This window comes from Rhododendron vialii, chromosome 9a (assembly GCF_030253575.1).
Source record: "Rhododendron vialii isolate Sample 1 chromosome 9a, ASM3025357v1".
Taxonomy (NCBI): domain Eukaryota; kingdom Viridiplantae; phylum Streptophyta; class Magnoliopsida; order Ericales; family Ericaceae; genus Rhododendron; species Rhododendron vialii.
In genome coordinates, this window is record NC_080565.1 from 33,866,951 (window position 1) to 33,891,142 (window position 24,192).

Sequence of the window (24,192 nt, forward strand, 5' to 3'; positions counted from 1 at the left end):
ACAAAGATCCAATAATAAAAGATTATGCAAGGATAAACAGAGCTATCATTGATTTCTAAAATCTTTGGAAAGTGACTGTTGTACACTTGAACAACGCCATAATTGCTTAATGACGTTTGCCTCTGCCCATTTCAAAGATATTTTCATTAATCAAAATGAAGAGATCGGATGGAAATACATGAAATTCACAAATGATGTGAAGAAATATGAAAATTTATAGACCATACCAAAAAAAGATTTATTGTCTCAAAATGAATCCAACGAACCCACCATTTACTTCAATTAAACTAAAAAATCAAAACTATGGGACCTAGATAACTAAATATATGTTCTATTCATCCTATTAACGACAAGGACACACAATAATTCATGATAACAGTTTCACAGAGCTTGGATGGGGGCTATCGATGGTTGGGTAGGTTTTTTTTTTAATACTAGGCTATGAGTAACTAAAAATGTAACAATTGACATTTTGCATAAAGTTAAGAATTTTTCTTGGTGTCGAGAGAAGGTAGCAAAGCAGGTAGAGGGTGGCAAAGGGAAGAAAATTATCAATGTTGGGATTGGCGTTGGAGTTAAGATAGGATCGAGCAATGCAAGGAACAAAAAGAAGGAAAACATATTAAATTTGTTGGGTGGAAATTCAAGTCACAATGAGTTTGATTTCTTGGTGGGGGTGACAACAACGATAAAAGTAGATAGAGGTGTTCTTGTGATGGAGTTTAGGGTGTACATTTCATTAATCGCATGCTCCATGAAGGTCGACTGGCTGAACAAAGTGGAATAAATTGGATGCTGAAGGACTGAAATCGAAAGAAAATAAATTTTCTGGCCAAAGTCAGAACATAATTAAATACTGAGAGGCAAAAAGTTAATTTTATTATCTTAAGCTGCCCAAACCGGTAAACCACTTTTTAAAATCCCAATAATAATATGGATAAACAACTTCTCCAGTACAATACTCTCTCTCTCCTCTCTCCCTCTCCCTCTCTCCCTCTCTCTAGATTTCTGAGTACTCTGCAGTCTGTTCTTTTTCTCGCTGATAGTACCAGTAAATCCTCGAGAGATCGAAAATGCAGTCGACTCACTTGCATATCGAAGAACCTGTACGGATGGCTTCAATCCTCGAGCCTTCTAAGCCTGTAAGTTACAATTCACAAGAACAGCTACTCTTATTCCCACTGATCTCACTTACTCCAAATTCACTGTTTCTACTGTAATATACGTGTATATTTGTGCTTATTCCCACTGATCTCACTGCAATTCCTATTCCAGTGTAATCCAATTTATCCACATGTATACGCAGAGCGGGCCCTGAGTTTTCGGGGCCTACGAAAATTAAAGATGGACCCTCTTTGTTGGACTGTACCAAAGTAGGAGGGGCCCTTAGAATTTATAAATTTCCGGGGGCCTAAAGCTCGGGCCGGCTTGGTGTATATGTGCTTTTTTATGATGAACTGGAGTGTTTTGGATTGCTTGGTGCGGTTTTTGTATCAATTTGTCGTAAGTTTAAATGAACTGGGTCTTTGAAAAATCTCCCAAGGATCTGTGTTTTTTTGTATCCCAAGTACGTAAATGTAATTGAATTTCGTTACCAGCCTTATATGTTGTGGATATTGTTGAGGTAATCGGTTGATGAAGAAATGTATATATTATTCCTTTGTGATATACTCCTGTATTGGGTTCAAATATTTTCCTGCAGAGTTTCTTCCCGGCGATGACGAAGATCGTTGGGACACTTGGTCCGAAATCCCGATCCGTGGAGATTATTTCTCGCTGCTTGGAAGCTGGAATGTCTGGTACGGTTCTTTTTTTCGTCTTCTTCTCCTGGTCAATTAATTTTCATCACAGCCGTACTGGGGCGAACTCCCAGCAAGACACAAACTGGGCCTGCAAAACTTTGAAGGTTCAAACCGGAGTCACATATTGTGCGTGGGTGAGTATGAGCAAAAGTGGGAGCGAAAGTGAGTGAGTGAAAATGCCTTTTCAAAACAGTTCAAACTATTGAATTTGTGAGAGAGGTGATTGAGCGGGAGTGTAAAGCTAGGATTGAGAGTAGGAGCGGATAGTCTTTCTGGAGAATATGTGACCTAGGTTCGAACTGCCCGCCTATAGCAGCAATTCATTTCTGGAAAGCAAGAAAAGAGGGAGAGAAAAAAACTCAAAACAATAGGAAAGCTAAATCCAGATAGAGTCAGTGGGATTATGCGCATGAGCTTTTGGCTACGTTCTTTGGTTCATTTTCTTCTGCTTACTTGGCTAGAAGGTGGTTAGTAGTGACAGTGCCACAATGGCAACTGATAACGGACAAGTGGCATGAGTGCCAACTGTTATCACATGGAGGGTGCGATGGCGGTATCATAGAGGAGTAGAGGCCTTAGGTCAACCACAGAAACTATTTGGTCATAGGGCACAATGAACTGAGGAAACTGCAACAATTCTGCACAGCCCAACTTTTTTCGGCCTTTTGATTCCTAGGACTCCTGGACAATTGATTCTCCCACAAAACATGCTTCCATATGCTGGAAGAAAAACGGAACTCAAAGAAAATATGTTTGTTTGGCTCATCTCTTTGATTGGATAGCACACAAGCTTTCTCAATCACTGTGACACATGGTTTTAGAAGAACCCTTACGAAAATGACATCAGCTACTTTAAATCTAAGATCTTTGATGAGGCCTCAATGGTTGCAAGCTATCTCACCACAAGAAAGTTAAGTTGCCAACCAGAAGAAGATTAAACTTCCTGGCCCACTGTTTTTTTATTATTATTATTTTATTATCGAAAGCGTTCCCCCAATGGTCTCAATTTAAAGATTTTTCTTACGGTCCAAAATGAGTCCCCAAAAGAGCCTGATTCGGGATACAATGTCTAGTTTGATTTTCGTTTCTCCCCCTTTATCCTGATTGTTTTTTTCTTAATTTTAAATTGTTTTTTAGGCTTCCATGCAGTCCATAATGCTTTGTCTGTTGCTCAGGCAATGTGCTAAATCTGGAAAGAAGGAGAAATCTATAATATTCCAATATTAGGAATCTTGCTGCAAAGACCAAAAATATAAATACTAATGGATATCATCCTGCTAATGGACTTCAGTTTTAAGATTGCATTTCTTTTCCTGGTTAAACAACTACACAAAACCTATGCTTAATTTCCCATCTTTGTTTTATAAATTTTCATGGCAAGTAAAATTCGCGAATGTTTAATCTTGTAGGTTCTTGTAGGTTGAATTTCTGAAGTTTTTCTGACTAAACCCGTTTCCCCTAACTTTAGTGGCAAGGTTTGATTTTTCATGGGGTGAAACTGAATTTCACCAGGAGACGTTGAATAACATGAAGGTTGCTATCAAGAGTACGAAGAAGCTCTGTGCAGTAAGCTTGTTTGCCTTACATTCATCCTTTTTATCATAAATTCATTTTTCCAAAGGTTACTTGCTTGTTTATGAAGCAAGTAACTTCATTTTGTCTTTATGCTGCTCCTTCTGTATGTATTAAAGGTTTAAGTTGATCTTTATGTTTTTGTGTTCATTATGAAGTTACTTGCTTGTTGTTGCTTATATTTTAGTCTATTTTCCAAAGAGTTTTTTGCTCTTCAGTTATACTTGTTGGTTTCTCATCTTTTAAGATAAAGGTGTGCGAGATCATGATCTTCTTCCCTTTCCCTCCAACCAGGTTATGCTGGACACAGTGGGTCCAGAGTTGCAAGTTGTCAACAAAACTGAGCATCCAATTTCCCTCAAAGCAGATTCTTTGGTTGTTCTAACTCCTGATCAAAACAAAGAGGCCACTTCAAATCTGTTGCCCATAAATTTTGGTGGTCTATCTAAGGTATGAAATACCTCCAAGGTCTGCAGTATAGCTTAATGAAGTGTTTCAATGTTTAGATGTGTGAGTTGTGTTTGAATATTCTGAGTCTAAATTGCCTGCACTCCTGTCAGAGAAATATGATATTTACACTTTGAATTGGATGTTACTTGCACGTCTACCATATACAATTCTAATTGAGTTTTGACAATGCAAAAGCTGTTAAATCAACCCGATGTGACATCACTTCTGAAATTAAATCAGATTTCTGCAGGCAGTGAAGACAGGAGACGCAATATTTATTGGGCAGTACTTATTCACTGGAAGTGAAACAACCTCTGTCTGGCTAGAGGTATGGAATATAGTTATTGGTTATCTCTGGAGTCGGGACCAAAATATGCCTGGATAAAAATCCCATTTTAAGTTAGTTGGGGATGGCAATTCACCTGCTCTATCATGTCTGTCATTCTTTCGGACTGAATAATGTAAGCCTTATATGGAAGATGTTAGCATGACAATTGGGGAATGCCACCTTATGTTACATGGACTCTTCTAGATACAAAGTTCGCATATCAATTTATGGGCATTTAGGATATGTGTATGAAATTTAGTTCAATGTTTTTGGGGAAAATAGATTTTATTAATTCAAGTTTGTTATGCATGAAATGATTTATGGCACCTCGTAAGCTCCAAAGTTATCCTGTAAAATTTAAAGAAACTATAAGGAATATGATTTTGTCTTGTCCACTTGTCCTTGATTATGAATTCCACACTTCAACATGTATGAGCATCTGACACTTGTACAAGCCCATGTAACATTGATGCCATCATGGCTAGTGGGTGAGGCATCTTTGGAGATTGGTTGTAATCTTTTTATCAAATTAAAGAGAGAAGCTTTGGTCCTGGATTCAGTTCTTGGCAGTGTCCTAATAAGAAGAAAGGAAGACTACGGCAGTAGGGCTTCCTATCTACATTCTCGATAAAGACTATAAATTTGATGCTTAGGATTCTCATTTCAAGAAGTTCCACACCTGTGATGCAGGTAACTGAAGTGAGTGGTGATGATGTGGTCTGTTTGATAAAGAACTCTGCTACCTTGTCCGGGCAATTGTACACATTACATGTCTCTCAAATTCGTATTGATCTTCCTACCCTAACCGACAAAGATAAGGAGGTAAACTATTCTATTTGCTCCAGATACTTACTCTAAACGAAGCGAGGCCAAATTCTTTCATGTAAAAGGCATGCTACTTGAGCAAAATCTGGCGGTTAAAGGTTTCACATCTTCTTATGTAGCAGCTTTTGGGATATGGCCAAAATAAAAGCCTCCACTTTCAAGTGGTATTTTTTGGATCTGTAACTGATAGATCTTGTTGCTTGCTTGTTACATCTTCTGGTGGACTGTTGGTGATAAATGTATTTGATTCTCATATTTGGAAGATGGATTCTGATCCTTGCTGTTTTAGTTGTTGTTGCCTCTAGTTTCTTTGAATGATTCTGTGATCTACTGAGAACTGTAGACTTGTTTGACAGCGAATAATCCTTGCTTATTATAGATAGTAGACAGTGAAGAATATTTGTGTCCCTGAAATTTCACTTCTAGACAAGTTTTTCTGCTTACTTTGGTTTCTTAAAAAGTGCTTGCATGATATCTTAGTGACCAATTTCAGGTTATTAGCACTTGGGGTGTTAAAAACAATGTAGACTTTCTCTCATTGTCATATACACGGCACGCGGAAGATGTTCGACATGTAAGAGCTGTTCTTGCTACTCTTTTTAATCATTTATTCTTGTATCTCTATTTAATGGTTCTATACAGCCGATTCTCCTGACCATTCTGTATATTATCACTCAAGCATCATATTTCACAGACGAGACTGCCGAAGTGCCAACTATGTAAAGATTTTGATCACAGGAAGTGCTAACTACTCTGGCTTTTTTGTCCTATAGGCTCGGAATTATCTTTCCAAATTGGGTGACCTCAATCAAACTCAAATATTTGCGAAAATTGAAAACGTAGAGGTGATGTACATAGATATTTGAATTCTTCCTATCATTTTCATTTCACTACTCTAGTTGAAGGTGAGGATTTTATTTCATTTTCTTATAGGGATTGACTCATTTTGACGAGATTCTACAAGAGGCAGATGGAATTATCCTCTCTCGTGGAAATCTGGGTATTGATCTCCCACCAGAAAAGGTCAGCTGTCAAATTTGAAGATAGCAACTTCCTGATTTCCTTTTTGCATTACTAACCAATCGGATATCTACTAAAATGGCAGGTTGTTTGGATGATGCAAAAGTCATTTTCTGCATATTTGTAGTCTCTCTTTTTCTCTGTGTACATACTTTTTTTTGCCAACATTGTATACATCAGTGTGGGGGTTAGAGGGGAATTAGTGGGTTAACAACCAAAGGGAACTTGATGTCTCTCCATACTCAAACCCCAGACCTCCCCTTTGGAAGCCAAGGGATACAACCAGATGGGCTAAGAGCCACATCTCGGTGTGTACATACTTATAAAGTCACTCTTGGTGAAGTTTTTCTTAAAAGAGCATAACACATACTTTCTCGTTCCACTCTTCATAAATTTCAGGTATTTTTATTTCAAAAGGCAGCCGTTTACAAGTGCAATATGGTGGGAAAGCCTGCAGTGGTTACTCGTGTTGTGGACAGTATGACAGACAACCTACGGCCCACTCGTGCTGAGGCAACTGATGTTGCCAATGCTGTATTGGATGGTAGCTACCTAACTTGAGTTGTGTTTGATGGCATTATTCTTTTTTGAAGACAATGAACACTTGCTTGCATTTGTGGCTATTAATCGCACTTAGTGAACAATTGCTTGCATTCACTTGGTGATTGTCTTAGTAATCAGTAATCACCATCAGATTTCATTTCATGGTGGCTCGAATTTTTGGGTCTTATTTTTCTTTTATTGTTAATTTGTTTCAGGTAGTGATGCAATAATTCTAGGTGCAGAGACCTTGCGTGGACTGTACCCTGTTGAGACTATTTCCATTGTTGGTAAAATTTGTGCAGAGGTGGGATCGTCCATGCCTTCTCTTGTTAACACCCTTTTCCTCATAATTGAACATATAACATCCTCATGTTGAAGTTATTACTTCCTTGTATAACACCCTTCTACTAAGTTGGAACTAAAGTAGAAGTTCTCTCTAATATGGAGAGTACGTGATGTAATCATGTATCATACTTAAGGTGATAACGTTAGCAGGTAACAGATGTTTGGTTTTGGCTACTCGCAATCTTTTTGCATAATGAGTATTGCATAGATTAGTCATCATACTTGACTTTAGGCGTCATTTCTGATAGAATATTATTTTTTTTCGATAAGAGATTCGAATGCGTTACTTCTGTAGTTCTAAATTGCAGCTACAAAACCGAATATTCTAGGTAATGAACAGTTCAATTTCATTCACATGCTAGATTCATACATCAATTACCACCTTTTTTTGGTTACCCAGTGGGTTGCAGTCATTAAATTGAAATGCATCTGCAGGCAGAGAAGGTTTTGAATCAAGATCTGCATTTTAAGAAGACTGTAAAATATGTTGGAGAACCAATGACTCACTTGGAATCTATTGCTTCGTCGGCGGTAATTGCTTTGGAGACACTTTGTTTTGAGTTTTCACTTAAATTTGTCATATGAAGATGCCACCTCATGGGACCGCTCTCTGACTAAGTTAATGGTTCTTTAGAAAGTGACTTCTTCATATTGCTTTTACACTTTTGTTTAATCTACAGGTACGTGCAGCTATCAAGGTGAAGGCATCTGTTATCATTTGCTTTACTTCATCAGGAAGAGCTGCAAGGTTCCTTTTTTTGTATTTTTTTAACTTGTTGATAGTTAGCACCATTAATAGGTTGGGTATGTTGAAACATTCAGTTCCTTCTTGTTATTCCTAAAAAACTAAACTCATTTTAGAATACTATCAGTCATAAGGAGTTTGATTTGTTGTTGCACCTCACTCATAACCCAACAACATGTCCATTCACTCTTATGCGTGTACTGGTTACTAAGACTAGTAAATGACTCCAATGTTTCAGATTGATCGCTAAGTACAGGCCAACGATGCCGGTCATATCAGTTGTTGTACCTCGGCTCAAGACAAATCAACTCCGTTGGACATTTACAGGTGCTTTTGAGGTATGCAATGTGTTTGGCATTATGGAAAGTTCATCAGCTTCAATTCTGTTTCACCAGAATTTGTAATATTCTTCAGGATACTGTTTTGAACCTCTAGCTTGTGATTCTATAGCAGCCTATTTGTTGAGTTTAAACTATTTCATGATGTGTCTTGGCTGGTCTATGCATGTGCTTGAGTCTATAAAGAACACTCACAAAGAAGCATCCATTTGTGCTAGTTGTCAGTGAAATTATGTTTCACATGGCTTATGCTTCTTGATTTTACTGAGTGATTCATTTTTCATCAACATAGATTATGCCTTTAGCTCTTTAAGCATTACAGTCTGATTGAATTCCCATAACTCATGACTGCCAACTGTTCATTTATGTAATGTCATGTGCAGGCAAGGCAATCTCTTATAGTCAGGGGTCTTTTTCCCACGCTGGCAGATCCTCGACATCCCGTAAGTTATATTCTGTATTAATCACCACAATGCTAGTGTCGGATATCCTCGTCCTCCCTCTCAGCATAATAGAAGAAGTGATAGGAAAGGAAAAGGTCATTTTCCACTTTTGGGAGGTTTATATTGGATACAAGCTCAACCTGTAGGCATTGTTTTCAGTTTTGCACAAAGTTAATGCCATTTGATTTAAGTCGACATACTCATGCTTGACATTTCAAGCTTTTGCCACTGTTTTGGTGATATAACTACTACTTTGAAAGAAAGAATGACATTTCATTTTCCTCTGTTAGCTTGTGGTTGGATCCAGGATTTGCGGTGGGATTTACCAAGAGAAAGGAAAATGACTGGGAACCAAAGAAATAGATTTACCATGTTCAATTAGAACCTCTTATGGACAATGACTAAAATGGCATACCAAACAAACCTTGAATTGAAAGAAAATGAGAATATGATCTGAATTGCAGGCTGAGTCTACAGATGGAACAAACGAATCCATTTTGAAGGCCGCATTGGATCACGGAAAGGCCACTGGTGTGATAAAACCACATGATCGTATTGTGGTATGCCAGAAAGTTGGCGATGCATCTGTTGTGAAGATTATTGAGCTTGAAGATTAGAACCTGTACTGTACCCTTACCTCAATCATACTATTTTGAGTTTTTGAAAGCTCTCTCGGTTTCACAAACTCCGAATTCAAAGGTAAATAAGCACATATGCAGTAAGAGTGCAGCAGGGGTGGTGGGCCTGGTGTTACCCCCCTTAATAATCACAATTGTGACATGCTTCAGGCACATTTTTTTAAGTACCTCTTATGTTTGTCGAATGACTGGTATCAACAAAATTCAGTTTGCGCGATTCCTGTTTTGCAGTTGGTGCTTGGTCTCTTTTTCTATGTTGCCTTCTTTTCTTTTCTTTTTCTGTTTGGCGTTTGCGAAAAAAATTGGTTTCTTAAAGGTGCGACATAAATCATTTTGTAGTTCACTATAAAAACCCGTGTTTGTATTAAGGTGAATGAAGTTTTTATTTTCTCGTTCGGATAAATATGATCCTAAAATGTTGCAATATTAAGATCTCCCAACCAAGAAGAGAGTATGTCATTTCATAGATAGTTTGATGGAATTTTTTTCCGTTTCTATTATTTCTGACGAAGTGAAACTAACTCATTGCAGTAATCTTCATTTGTTCGCCAAACGAAGTTACATTTTCATGAGGTTTTTGAAAATCACAACCAAAAAAAGAGAACAACGTTACCATGCATTCAAGCTATCATTCCAATTTATTCAAGCGCCTCTGCGACTCAATATTGCCTGCTTCGGCGACTCAGTATAATGTGGATCCCAACACTTAGCGTGTCGGATACAAATGTACCCTTTGGAGCAATGTCCACAATTTTATGGTTAAATTTGCACCACCAACTATTCCCGGACCTAAAAAGCAGATTATGCATTAGTATCTAGAGAAACATTTCATGGAATTTTTTTGACAAATTGAACAACAGTTTTGGCAGCATTGAGAGCAGCAAGAGGCCCAAAGATGTCAATGGAGTTCTGCCCTGGTTGTCCCCCCGCCAAGTCGGACAGTCCTCTGATGACGATCACCGGGAATCCATTCGACAAGCATGTCTGCTAAACAGATCATGGAAATCCAGTTATGCCGATAAATTTAACGTTTTCAGCTCTGCTACAGAAGCACAATGCATCATAATTCGATATCTGTTCGAATTTTTTGTGCTAATGTTTGTCGTTTTTCGCCTTTGGTGTTTCCACAAAAGAGTTCTGGAAATTTGAAAAGGCATCTTAAAAGTGTTTTAGAACCCTGCTCAATAGGGGAACCCATTAGCTATCCGCTCTCAAGCTGGACTGCAATTTCCAGGACATAGGTTTCAGAAACAATTTGAGAAACATGTTTTCCATTTCAGTTTCCGTATTTGATGACAGAGAACATCGTCTTCTACTTACCATCGCTACAGCTGCACTCTCCGTATCAACAGATGAAACCTGAAAAGTGTTGAAGAGGAAATCCCTATAAGCTGCATTGTCCACGAAAACGTTGGCGGTTGAGGCCCGTAGTCCAACTACAAGTTTGGGCTTTTGAGGAAGGCACTCGGTTGAGTTCACGCATTGTTCAAGTTCCATTCCCTGCAGTAACTGTATTTATAACTACCGAAGAGCTTTAAAAAAAGAAAGCCGACAATTTTACATCTGATATGCTTAGAAACTTCAGAAAGAGGCACTAGATTCACAATGAAAGAAAGATTTTTTTTTTTTTTGGTACAAAATGAAAGAAAGATGAAAGAATTGGTCGGAAGTCTCGCCTCTAAGCCAGTAGCTAACTGAAGCCAGTTCCGGCTTATCTGCGCCCAAAGCAAAGGTTGAGCAACATTAGGCATCCCTGACTCGGAGAAAAATTCCTCGGAGCTATAGACGATGCGTCCCAACAGATTTATTCCATGCTTTTTAGGTACATTGTAGCTTCCAATGTCTAAGTAAGCAACATCATTAGCTCCCAATGATCCATTTGATTTCTGTCCAGAACATGAAGAAAAATAGAATGTAAGCTGAAATTCAAGTTGCACAAGCCGATATCTTTGGTTTGGGCTGGACAGTGGTATCGTGTCCCCTACAGTTTCCAATGGCATTGGCAAGTCTATTTTGCGTCCACCATCCCGAACTGAATACATCAATCTATTTCGTGTTTTGGCTTGAATAGGAACAAACTCCTCGTTTAGAAGACCACTACTCGCGGAAATTTTGGGAAGATAGAGATGTTATGAGATTCGTAGCAGCCAATTCCAGATGCCCGTGTGGGCGACTTTTTCTGGGATGCTGACATCTCCTATTGACATGGAATCGTTAGCGTTTCCGGCTATGCCAAAATGTACCACTCCAGTTATGTCAAACAGATCCAACATTTGTTGTGCTGCTGCAACAGCATTCACCTGAATTAGACAGTGAGCCACTGAAGTTAGTGTAAACTCAAGTAGCCTTGTTTCTAACTACTAAGATCGATCGGATGCTCCAAGTGACAGCTCTCAGGAGTCAGGAGTGATTTCAGGCGATTTGTTGAAGTACATTGAGGAAACTAAAAGGAAGAACTTTCCCTCTCATGTGTTTTTCAAGTAGCATCTCCAACAGCAATAGGCATTTTGCCTTTTCAAAGAACTCAAAATGATACAGCGACACATGGTTAGTGAGGTGACTAATGATGTGGCATTCTATCATTGGTTAACTGAATTCGCATCGCCTTCAATTGCTGGATACATGTAGCTAGCCATATTTACAGAAGGCAAAAAGCCCACCTTTTGAAGAGAGCCTGACTTGCAAAGGCCTGTTCGACTAGACATTTTGCTTAACATGCCTCGCGGGAAAGGTTGAGAAGTAGGGAAAAAGAAGACTACTATTTTATTTTATTTTTTTGGTACTTCGGAAATTTACTACTATTTTTTTCGCCTCGTGGGTATGGTTGAGAAGTAGAGAGAAAGAATACCAAACTATTTTTCGCAGTTCCTACTCCTCACTTTCTCTTCTTCTCACCTCATACAAGAGAAAGAGGCTCTACAATTCTTTCTTTTCTTTTGTCACCTAGTTTAGTTACCAAACGAGCAGTAAGGGAATCAGAGAGAAGTTTGTGTACCGTCTCCCTGCAAAAACCAATCATCTCTATCAGCTTCGACACAACTAGCATTCATCATAGTACCAGAACACTTGCAACTTGCACAGTAAAAAAAATTCACTTTTCCACCCTGCTATGAACGTTTCACCTCTTCACAGTGCACTTATATCGTCATATACTCTTCTAAATCACAAAGATTATGTTCTCCTTTTGAAATGTCGTGGAAGGAGACCACATATGGAAATATGGAATAAACTACCAATAACGCTAGTAACGCATGCAAGTTTACACACTAACCTGCACACACACTCGCTTCCACTGGAGGGCCCACGCACACTGCACGGTGTAGTGTATGTGGGCTTGGATGGCATGGATGCGAGCCTGTGTCCGTAAACTTGTGTGTGCCCTCAAACTTTTCTATAAACCACACTGGGCATACACCCACATTAAATTGCATTGGTATGTATATAAAAACCTGATAGATCCACAAAAGGGTGTATTGGGTGAGGCCTAAAGGCCCCTGTTGCAAAGAAGGCAGCTTCTTCTGGTGGATAGGTTGTGATGAGACCAAGGTATGGCCCATTCTGATTAAGGGACTTTATTGTTTCTAATGATTTCTTCCTTCTCCTCATGGGTGTGTCTGCTGCCAAAGGAAAAACCAGCAGGGAGATCAAAATTAGTGATACCAAACATGGTGTAAGCTGTGATAGGGCCATGGTTTGATTGAGCTCAAGGAATGCTGTCTACTTAAGGGAACATTAGTCAGAATTGCCAGCTAGAAGATTTGACTACATATTGTACTATTGTAGTAGTATATTTAGTTAGTTGATCATTCTCATCATCTTTTGTTTTTGACCACATGTTGTGTGCTCTCCAAGAAATGCATAAACTACATCCATGATCCATTAGGAAGAGTTTATCAATCAGAGATGACTCACCTGTTCAAATTTTCAAGAAAAAAAATTTCCCTAATATGTAACGACAACTACACATTCTCTCATCAGTAATGTGAGGCCACCATTAAGACTTGCTAAAACAGATGCGCAAATAGGGTTGCAAACGAGCCGAATCGAGACGAGTTTTAGAATGTTCAAGTTCATTCATTAAGTTTTTAAGTGAACTCGAGCTCGAGCTCAATGAAAATTTGACGAGCCGAACTCGAACCAAGTTTGCCTATGCTTGAGTCAAACTCAATCTTGTTCTCGAGCCTTAATAAGTCATAAATATCAAATATTTATGTTCTCATGCAGGTCTAGAGCTGCAAATAAAATATTTACGTACATTTTTAAAATTCTAAAAACATACTGTAATATATTTCAAGTTTATACTAATCTTAAAAGTTTATATATGTTTCAGAATCTGACCCAGATGTAAAATATTGTGGCCATGTTGTGGAAGTGTGCGGCCTCATAAACAAAGTTTGTGGCCATGATGTCAAATTTTGGGGCCAATATGCAAAAGTTTGCGGCTACGATGCAAAAGTTTGCGGCCGGTATCCAAAAGTTCACGGCCACGACGCACAAGTTCGTAGGTACGATGCAAAAGGTTGCGGTGTAAAAGTTTGCAGCCATGATGCAAAAGTTGCCAGTATGCAAAAGTTTGCAGCCACGATGCTAAAGTTTGCAGGCATGATGTCTAAGTTGTCGGCCATGTTATTTAACTTCGCGGCCAAAATGAAAAAGTTTGCGACCAAACTGTACAAGTTTCCAGCCATGCATTCAAAGTTTGCGGCCACCTTCTTGTTTTTTCCTCCATTTGATTTCTTCCCTACCATAATTTTCCGTGTACAGGTTATAAAATTTTCATCATCTAAATGTTAAGTATGCATATTCAAGGTTATATAAGAAATTCATACAATATATGTACACACATACACATTCCAGATTCGCGAGCCTAATAGAGCCGAATAGTATCAAGTTCAAAGTTGGCTCTTTTATTAAACGAGTCTAAAATTGTGGCTCATGTTTGGTTAAGTTTTGTACCTGAATCGAACTCGAACGAGTCTTTACCAAGTCGAATCTCAAATAGTTCACAACGGCTTGGATCATTTGCAGCTCTATGCATAAAGGAATGAGTAAATAGATGTGTTACTAACATTGATCAAAAACTATTTTGACAGATGAAGATTTTGCTCATGAAAATTCTTATAAGATATCGCACATAGAGAAGCCATAGCTATTAGCACTACCAGATAAAAAAGCAAGCTATTGGCATATTGGCACATTTTCTCCCAATTTGTCTACTTGGTTCTTTTGTTCAAATAGGACCTGGGGTCAGGCTCACCAATTCGATTCGATCAATTCGACTCACAGGGCTGGTTGAACAGGCCCCATGCCCGTGCACAAGGTAGATCGACTGTGATATCGATATCCGGTTCACAAAAATTTCTGTCAGGAATTACCTACACAGTGAGCCGTGCAAGCTGAACAATTCGGTTCACATTCGCGAATCCCATTTGGAGAGCCCCACAGGCACCCCAAGTCCCAGTTCTGCCGGATTAATGGATCGAAGTACTTCATTCCACACACTACACAAGCAGGGCAGTGCAGACAAATTTGAGCAGGAATTTCCAATGGGTTCGGCATAGGCATATCAGCATTTGCCCATTCGTAGCACCTTACATGGACCAAATCACATTTGCTACGGGACCAACAGTATAACAGTGAACTTCATTAAATAAGTAATAGTGCCACAAAGATGCTTATATTGAACCTTTGAAGTCATACTTTCCAGACAACAGGTTCCACCTTAGTGCGGTAAGGTGACCCCGACCTTGTTAGAACATAACCTTCTGTGTTTGGATCAAGGATTTTCCTCCAATATGGAAGGTATGTTTCTCTCACCTTTTCTTTCAACCAAACAGATTTTGCAACAAATATTTGATCCAAACACAACAGAGTGATACCAAAAATTGTGGGAAAAGATGAGACCGCAAGTCGTTAGTGTAAGATAAGCCCTTGATAATGGAAAATTTGGAAGTAACAAAAATCGAAAGGGCCCATATGTCTATTGCATGCATACTCCTTGAAAAGAAAGTCGCGACAAATGCAAGGGATATGATCAGATGTAAAACTGCAATAATCATACTCCAACCATGAAATGAGAGGCCTTTAAATCAATTATCTAGATTCAATAATCTACAAATATACAGTGAGACCCCTAATAAAGATTGGAATTAATGGAAACACAGAAGATTACGAAATCCACATGATTATCCATGACTACGGGGCAGAAAAAATTGTACACATTATCGTTTGAGGACTCCTTGAACAAAATTACGAGCCAAAACATAACCATGCAGTTACCATACTTGCCAAAGGAACAGATATGTTGTCGTCCACTCCTCCTTCAGTTGGGAGGGACTCTATGACCGTTGCCACGGAAGCAACTAAAGCTACTCTTCCCATTGTCGAAATCAAATCCATCTGGAAGTATCCAAGGGCTGAAAAGTAATAGAGCATCCTATCATAGAAGGAGAAGTCAGTTGTGTCAAGATCTGTTTTTAACTACAAGCTTAAGTTGTTAGAGAAAATAATTGCTTTATTATCTATATTCTCAACACGCTCCTATACTCTCCTTCATAAATCGAGCTGGGAGTGAGGTTCAAACACAAGATCCCTTTTGTGCTCCTATAACACTTCAAAATGTTGACCACCCGTTCAACAAAAAGATTATAACATTGCAGAAAGCCAACTTCATTATTTAGTAAAATATTGTCACATCGCAGAGAAAATCAGCTTTATTATTTAGGTGATCAACAAGATCAAACTTCACAGGGATCTCCCATCACATGGATTTTTAGGCGGAGAGATTTTCGAAAACTCACCCCATGGAAATCAAGAACCCAAATATAAACATGGAGATGCTACCAGCCCAACTCTTGTTCTTGTTATAAGGAATTTTGACGGATCCAAACTTTCTACCCATGATATCAGCAACACCTACACAACATGAAGTCGAAAAGGAGTCATTTGAAAACTCTACAACATGATATGGCAAGCCAGTGGAAGAAAATTTCTGTAGAGGTTTACCATCCCCTCCACACATCATCGCAAGCGAGATCACGCCAACTGGTGACTCACGCCAAAATATAAGAACGCACATAACTAGTATGAGAACGTAATATAAAGGACCTCTTAGCAACTCTCTGCAAGGCAAATACTCAAATAATTTTCAACAGATTCTCATGAAGAAAAAAAAACCCGCAAAAGATTAAATGGGTGATGTTTAGAAACTTTACACTGGCTTTCCTTCTCGAGTAACGGATTTTATAAGTCCTTCGTCAGTGGCAAGGGAGAGGCCATAAGTGACAAGCTTTAAGCAATTTGCAAGAGGAACCAAAGAAGCAAAATAGCGAGCCTCTGTTGAAGTGCTACTCTAGGAATTTAAAATGATCAGCTGACGTTGTTAGAGGCACTCAATGTTTCAAGGTAGGATTACATATACGGAAAATAGACTTTATAAGCATCTGTGACAAAAAAAAAATAGTGAATACCTGAATATTGGCCAGCATGCCATGAAAAGCAACCCAGACAATATATGGACCAGTTTTCTGCTCAACTTCTGTTCAAATGGGCGGAAAGTCAAATCTCCTCAATGACAAAAACCAAGGCAGATTGTTGAACGGAATAATAAATTACTCCTAGTTATAAAACAAACACGGAAAAAACAAGAATTTTTTTTACCCACTAAATGAATCAGAAATCTTGTGACTGAATTCTTCATCACCATGGAATAACAAACAAACAACCAAATATATCCGTAAAGTTCATAGCGTCCTTTATGCAGAGTGATTAGCAGAGACAAAGAAGACATAGACAAGCTGTCATTCCCAGCCCCCTCATTTAGCCCCACAATTATGGTAAAATGTCTCCTAAATACAAGTGCAATCATTCATTTATTTGGCGCTTCGTTCATGCACATGCGATGTACATACCACTGTGCTTGGGTCCTTCGGGTGAAAATACCAATTACAAGCTCATTTTTTAATCGTATTGTCAATGGAATTCCTTTCATTCCATAGCCCAAGCACTGATACACCAATTTATCCCAATAGTCAGAAGTGCCAAAGGTGTTGTAACTTGTAACTGTGTCTGTAGGTGACATGCGTGCCATATGCCATTATGGATTACCCAACAAGAACTATATGTTTAATCCTACGGGTGTTGCAGTGATTTGATGTTCAATTCCAACAAAAGCGGGTAAGAGGTTTAGGTATTGGTGGTTTCACTGGTTTGTCAAACCTGTGTGGACGCTGGATCAGAGATGAAAAAGATGTACTACCATCTTTAACTTGGACCCTCTTCAAATCACTCCTAGTAATATAGCTGTCCTACTCAATGGCGAAAAATCTATGCAACCCATCAAAATCCAAATTCAGAGACTCTCTTCAAAGGAATGGATCCTCTCCGGTACGATCCAGCCCAACCCATTTCGATGATCATGACTGTTTAATTTTGTCAAAGGAATGCCAAAAATCATGTTGACCAGTTACCGCTTAAAAAGTTAATGCATCTAACTGTAAATCAGGAATCCAAGGTATATTCGCCTGAATAAGACCGTACATGTACCCCACAAATATGAGAATCCCCCGCCCCTTTTTTTCCTTAAAACTCAAATTTGGAGTAGAACCCCCTAAAATCCACTCCACTCATTGACTCATACCTATACAAAATTGAGTTTTACTTTAATTTTCACTCAAATGAAGGGAGATTCAAATTTTTACTCAAATTTTGCAGGGCTATTTTTTCCCCTCCCAAATTTACAACCATGTCATTAATGAAGCTTTTGCTCAAATCTGTACTTTAGGTTTGGGATTACAGATAGGAGGTTTTCATGATGAAGCTTTTACTAAAAAAAAAATTACTAATTGACTCCACTCCTTTACTCAGACCTATACCAAATTGAGTTTTAGTCAAATTTTAACTCAAATTGGGTAAGCCTCAAATTTCACAAGTCAATTTCTCCCTCCCAAATTTACAACAATGCTATTAATGAAGCTTTTACTCAAATGAAATTAATTCATCACTTGGTGAATTTACAAAACAGTCCCCACATGCATACACTTTTTACAAATTTCAGAGACTGTTTCCTAAATTCACCCGCTAAAGGAAGAACCCGCATGCATACACATCTTACAAATTTCGGGGACTGTTCTTAAGTTCACCATTTAAAGGACGAAAAAAGGAGTGTTTGGATCAATTGAAAGTGTAGAAATCAATTTCCATACTCAAATCTGTGCTTAGATTTAGGTTTGCACATTGGAGTTTAATATGCTTTTACTCAAATTTGAGTGAAGGTTAGAGATACTAACAAAATCACGCTATAATACAGAGAATTAGCGACAGCGAGAATAAGAGACCTGTTCTATGAAATCGCGCTGGGTGAGGATATCAAAAGCCAAGACGAGGGCATAAGCGCCGCCCATGACAACCACCGTCGCTACGGCGTCCTGTACAATTGTGCCACTGCCGAGAGAGACGGCGGTTCGCCGGAATTTAAACGATCTGTGCAGGGTTTCAGGGGAAGCTGCCGACCACCGGTGGAGACCATCGCCGTCACCGGTGAACCAAGCTCGCCTCCCGGGGAGGAGAGTGGAGGTGGTAGAGAGAGGATAGAGGAGATGGGGCTTGTGAGGGTGGACGTGGCATCGTAGGAGAGAGAGTGAGGTGGTTTTAAAGGGTAGTGCGGTGGTAGTCGTGGCTGCGGCGGCGGAGGCCAGGTTCATGGTAGCAGCTCTCTCTCTCTCTCAAAAGTGAAATAAACGGCTCTGTTTGACAGTTTTTGTTCGCTACCACTTTGGTAATATTTCTCTCAACTTACAAAAACAAAAATTCTAACAGAAGGGACAATCCGCAGGGACAACGTGTTTGGTCCCATTTTGGATCCCAAAAAAATTTAGAAAAATATTCATAAATTTTTGAATATTATTTTATGGGGCTCTGTAAAAAATCAGCTCCAGCGGATATCGGTAAGTATTACTTTTGGATAAGTAGAGGCGAAACATTTTTGAATATTATTTTATGAAGTCCTGTAAAAAATCAGCTCCAGCGGATATCGGTTACTTTTGGATAAGTAGGGGCGTTCGCCTCTACTTATCCAAAAGTAATACTTACCGATATCCGCTGGAGCTAATTTTTTACAGGGCCCCATAAAATAATATTCAAAAATTTATGGATATTTTTCTAGATTTTTTCGGGATCCAAAATGGGGCCAAACGCGTTGTCCCTGCGGAACAGGGGGGTTGGAGGGGGGCCGGAAAGCCCTTTTTTCGGTTTTTTTTGTTATTTAAAAAAAATCGCATTTGTTATTTTTGAATCAATTTTTTTGTTTTGTATTATCAGTTTATCTCGACGAGAAGAATTGAAAAAATAATAAATGAGTTTTACCCATTTTTCTTATGAAATATCAAGCTTTTAGCACTTTTTAGCCCAAAACTGGGCTAAAAGTGCTAAATTTAGGTAAAAATTATAATTTTTTACTTTTTCGATTCCTCTCGTTGAGACGAAAGGACAATCCACAAAAATTTGACGCAAAACTAGCAAACGTGAAAAAAAAAATGAATAAGAGCAAAACCAAAAAAAGCCCCGGGAGGCTTTGTTTTTTTTTGAAAATAGGCCTAATTATTCTTCGTTTCCGAGAGTAGCACATGGCAATGTTTGCGTAGTATTCAACGACACATCATCCTATAGGGATATCATCTACTTTGTTGGGTGGTTGAAAGATAATGAGTGACTACATTGTGTGGTGGCAATTTTTTATTTGCAAAGAGTACCATATAGCTGTGTTAGTGGTATTTCGGGAGTACCCAATAATTCGCCTTTCTTTTTCCACCTCTTAAAATTTTGTTTACATTTTTTCAATTTACAATATAAATTTTATTTGATTGTTTTTAACCGGATCTTATTGGATTGATCTCTATTATTTTTGTTGGATAATTTTTTTAATAATTTTATAAAACATCATAAATTATAAAATATAGAGAATTTTGTAAGCGACACATTTGTTGAAATTGAATCAACAAGCTTAACTCAATTGGTCATGTAACCTCCTTTAGGGGGTGAAAGGTCGCGGGTAATATATTTCCCTACCACCACCACCATTATTTTTCTGGACTTCAAATCTATTACTTTCTCAAATTTTTTAACATGTAAGAACATCTACAGTGGAATAAGCAAAACAAAAAGGTTGCTAAAGTTAATAATATTTGTTCAAAAAAGTACTCATATTGGAATAACCAAACCTTACAACCTCTTAGCAACTCATCAAATTTTAGCTTTTAAATAATCAAAACTAACAACCTTTTGTCAATAACCAAATTTAATAATCCTCATATTTTCTCAATCAAGTACACCCATCATTACACAAAAATCTTCTCCCTCTCTCTCTCTCAACAATGTTTTCAAAAAATAATTATAAAAAACTATTCTTACTATTCTTTTAAGAAACTTTTTCTATAAAAAAAAAAACCCATCTTTATATGAACCAAATTTAGTGATCCTCATATTTTCTCAATCAAATACACCTATCATTACACAAAAATCTTCTCCCTCCCTCTTTCTCTCTCTCAACAATGTTTTCAAAAAATAATTATAAAAAACTATTCTTACTATTCTTTTCAAAAACTTTTTCTATAAAAAAAAAAAACCATCTTTATATGAACTTTTTTTTAAACTTTTTTTTATAAAAACTGTTTCTTCAATTTTTTGAAAACTATTTTTTTTAAAAAATGTATTTACACAAAACTGTTTTTTTACACATTTTTTTCATTAACTTTTTTTTTATCCAAATGTTTTTAACTTAAACTGTTTTTTTTTCTTCCAAAAGTTGTTTAATAAATTGTTTTTTTTGAAGAACAAATATTTTTTTATAAAAATTGTTTTTAACAAAAAGTTTGGAGAAAACTCAGGAAAGGAAGCAATGGTCCCATTGGTTTTGATTATGAGCAAAAAATAACCAATGTGAGACTTGATATTGCTAACTTTAGCAATCTCTAAATGGATAATCAAAATTTGACGTGGCATGTTTTGATTATTCACTTTTGCTTATTCAACTGCGGCTGCTCTAAGATCCCGTAAAATCCTTCCTTTTAATGTGATTTTTTGCTTCAGATCTTTAATGTGATTTTTGCTTTGGATTATAGGTTAGTATTACTTTAAATTCATATTCTATATAATATTAAAAACTCGATTATTTCATATTGAGATATACTATATTGTTCTTCCAAGTTTGGATTCTCTCTAATCCTTAAAAATAGACTTAAAAAAAATAGACAAAAAAAGTAAACTGCACGGGGTTTGATCAAGTAGACATAATAAAGCAATAATAGTTTGGTCCTTCATGTAACACCCCGCTATTTTCTATAAATAAACTCCAAAATACATTGTATTTTCAAATGCTTCTAGGCCCCTATTTTCTCCATAAATAAATTACATCATCAAAATAAACTTAAGCCGCCTTCTAAATAATCTTCTAGATGCTCCAAAATTATCAACTCTTCCAAGACATCTCCAAATTAATCCTTAAATACTCCGATTCAATTTCGACTAATCCGGCTCCACACCTGAAAAAGAAATTATCCGGGAAGTATACGATACAACAGAATAACAAAGCTCATAAGTGGAATCAAGAAACGATAATCGACCAAGTCGAAGCAACAATCACAAGGAACCTTATACCATGTTATCCTCAGTACATGACCTGTGATCCTCCCCCAACTCCTTCCTCACCGGGTCATCCCCGACCCATTTTGGCTATTGGATAGGCTATTGGTGCATGAGTTCACTCGATCCATGTACAAAACAATTTCATAGTACTCAATCAACAACATCATATTCAATACCAATTATTCCACTTTTCAACAATATTCCACAGGATTGAACGAAAATCACGAGATAATCAAAAGGAGTACAAAGGTGAGAGTGAAGAAAAGATTCCGGAAGTAGGAAGCATATCGTATACTCCCCGGATTACCTCAAATATGACCGGCCGTTTTGTCCATGAACCAATGTCGTAAAACATACACCACTAGCCCGCCAATATCCATCATTCAAAACATCACTAATTTTTATAAACTAAACTCTCAAGTTTTTTTCTCTTTTACCTCTCTCTCTCTAAGCTAACAATGAGAAGTGAGATGTAGTGTGGTGTGTGGAGGAGAGGATGCTTACCTATTTATACTAGTAAGAAGAATCTAGATAAAATCTAGAAAATCTTTTCAAATCATGATCATAATCTTATGTAATCTTATAATATCTAAACATAATCTTATAATATCTTATATAATCTAACAAAATCTTATATTGTCTAACAAAATCTAGAATTATAAAATCTAGAGAGAATCTTATATAATCTAAGAAAATCCAACTATATCTAATAATATCTAATCAAATCTTATATAATCCAACAATATCTTATATAATATCTAATAAAATCTATATAATATCTTACAAAATCTAAATAATATCTAATAAAATCCACTCAAATCTTATCCTAATCTAATCCAATCTAATCAAATCATATCTCATAAAATCCAATCTAATCTTATCCTAGATTTGTAGGATTATGAAGTAGGGCTAGGGTTTCCTAGAAAGTCTAGGTTTAGATTTATCAATTAACAAAATCAATTATAATTGCAAAAAAAATAAAATACTTCAATAAAATATTTAATTTTATTCGGAAAAAATATTGGCCCGAAATTCGGGTCATTACACTTCATACCTTCATGAGGTCGCATATTCGAATTCTACGGATGCTAAACATTTCAAATTTTGAAGCCATTGAAAAGGTTTGCCCAGTCGTTAGTAATGTGTCCTGTAACATCCCTGTTGTTATCCCGAACATTTATAACTAAGCCACCGAAATCTCTCAATTACTTTTCCACCCTGATAAGCTAGTTAACCATGGACGGAAACGGACCATAAAAAACTTGACAGGACCCTTCCCCTTTAACGAAATGATCTTTGAGGCATCAAAGGTTTCAGGATTTTCTCACGACCTCCATCGTGTTCATCTTTAGCCTATCAATAGCCGTAAAGTCTGGAACTCGTTTATCTTAACAAAAAAAAAAAAAACTAGGTAAACATACTAGATCGAAACTTATTATCTCGAGAGAAGCGTGTGAAAATACATGATACCAATCAACATAAATTTCTCAGTGAGCTATAAAAATTGCACGATTCCAATCATCAAATGGGTACAAGAATGGCTCGAAAAAATCGTACACTACGCGGTACAATTCTTTTTAGGAACCGGAGACAATCCAATCCCTTCCGATCCCATTTAAAATGGATTTGACCATAGGTGCATAGGTCCAGAAAATATTACGAATGAGTGTCACTCATATCTTTACCAACTAACTTTGATAATTAATTTAAGACAGATGAATGGCTGCTACTTCTTTTTGGTTATCATACATCTTAATTGTGCATGTTCAATAAAAGCTTCTAATTATGCATACTAGCGTACTTTTCATTTTGGATTGGTATACATTTTTTGATAACTCATTTGTCTGAGTCAATTTCCGCGTACTTCGACTAATCTCGAGGGTCAAATCTCATCGCCACTTGCGGAGAGCCCAATTAAAAATGTTAGACCGGCCGCAAATGAGTTGATAGCAGCTGGAAAGTTTCAAACTTGAAACTTTAGGAGGGAGTAAACTCTGAAATCACAGGCTTTAACCACTCCGCGCGCCAACCCATTTTGATGCATTAGCAACAACTTATTTTAGCCAATTAAAAGCAAGATTAACCCAACGCAGCAAACATGACAATAAAAGGTTGTAGCTTTCTTGCAAGCAACCTGACGCTTGATTTTGCTTGCTTACCTTCTGCATACTCCTTTTGGACACAACTTTCTTCCATAGTTGAGTCTGGATCCCCTGTTCCCTCTGTCCGATCTGCCTGTCCCACTCTTCTCGGCCGTTGATCTCACAAATCAACGGCCAAGATGAACCGAACACGTTTTGCTCAAAAACAACATCGTTTTGGAGCAAAAAGTGCTTGGCTCATCTCAGTCGTTGATTTGTGAGATCAACAGCCGAAAAAAGCTTGGACAGGCGCCTGTCCGGATGTGAGTCGGACAGGGGATCCGGGGGTGTAAACAAAGCACATGAAAGAAAAAGGTATCCACGTGCAGCTACTTAGGAGAGTGAGCTTTGTTGAGAAATCGG

General features: G+C 37.6%; 2 protein-coding genes and 1 pseudogene across 4 annotated transcripts; 1 reads left to right on the top strand and 2 right to left on the bottom strand.

The window, feature by feature from the left end:
* The first annotated feature begins 934 nt into the window (after positions 1-934).
* On the top strand, positions 935-9,266 carry LOC131300660 (pyruvate kinase 1, cytosolic-like). Of its 2 annotated transcripts, none has more exons than XM_058326596.1 (16): positions 935-1,142; positions 1,703-1,799; positions 3,271-3,368; positions 3,669-3,824; positions 4,075-4,152; positions 4,843-4,974; positions 5,471-5,551; positions 5,751-5,822; positions 5,911-6,000; positions 6,397-6,541; positions 6,756-6,844; positions 7,321-7,416; positions 7,566-7,633; positions 7,869-7,968; positions 8,352-8,411; positions 8,876-9,266. In XM_058326596.1, the coding sequence occupies exons 1-16, from the start codon at positions 1,074-1,076 to the stop codon at positions 9,026-9,028; spliced, it is 1,584 nt and encodes a 527-aa protein (XP_058182579.1). In that variant the 5' UTR covers positions 935-1,073; the 3' UTR covers positions 9,029-9,266. The 2 variants fall into 2 exon arrangements, with proteins under 2 accessions (XP_058182579.1, XP_058182580.1); XM_058326597.1 differs by lacking the exon at positions 8,876-9,266 and adding an exon at positions 8,719-8,845 and having other exon boundaries at positions 949-1,142.
* Positions 9,267-9,659: 393 nt separating this feature from the next.
* Positions 9,660-12,931, bottom strand: LOC131300663 (bark storage protein A-like; annotated as a pseudogene).
* Positions 12,932-15,107: 2,176 nt separating this feature from the next.
* Positions 15,108-18,824, bottom strand: LOC131300661 (probable phytol kinase 1, chloroplastic). Of its 2 annotated transcripts, none has more exons than XM_058326599.1 (6): positions 18,385-18,824; positions 16,519-16,586; positions 16,264-16,395; positions 16,055-16,170; positions 15,850-15,964; positions 15,108-15,465 (listed from the first exon to the last, which is right to left on the bottom strand). In XM_058326599.1, exons 1-6 carry the CDS (start codon positions 18,748-18,750, stop codon positions 15,372-15,374), a joined length of 891 nt encoding a protein of 296 aa, XP_058182582.1. In that variant the 5' UTR covers positions 18,751-18,824; the 3' UTR covers positions 15,108-15,371. The 2 variants fall into 2 exon arrangements, with proteins under 2 accessions (XP_058182582.1, XP_058182581.1); XM_058326598.1 differs by having other exon boundaries at positions 15,108-15,485.
* Between the last annotated feature and the right edge of the window lie 5,368 nt (positions 18,825-24,192).

Coding starts and splice junctions, on each gene's coding strand:
- LOC131300660 (XM_058326596.1), top strand. CDS start 1,074: ATGCAGTCGACTCACTTGCATATCGAAGAACCTGTACGGATGGCTTCA. Junction 4,153..4,842: donor CAACCTCTGTCTGGCTAGAG/GTATGGAATATA, acceptor CCTGTGATGCAG/GTAACTGAAGTGAGTGGTGA. Junction 7,969..8,351: donor CATTTACAGGTGCTTTTGAG/GTATGCAATGTG, acceptor TGTCATGTGCAG/GCAAGGCAATCTCTTATAGT.
- LOC131300661 (XM_058326598.1), bottom strand. CDS start 18,750: ATGAACCTGGCCTCCGCCGCCGCAGCCACGACTACCACCGCACTACCC. Junction 16,396..16,518: donor GCATGCTGGCCAATATTCAG/GTATTCACTATT, acceptor TTCCTAGAGTAG/CACTTCAACAGAGGCTCGCT. Junction 15,486..15,849: donor GGGTTCTTGATTTCCATGGG/GTGAGTTTTCGA, acceptor CTTCTATGATAG/GATGCTCTATTACTTTTCAG.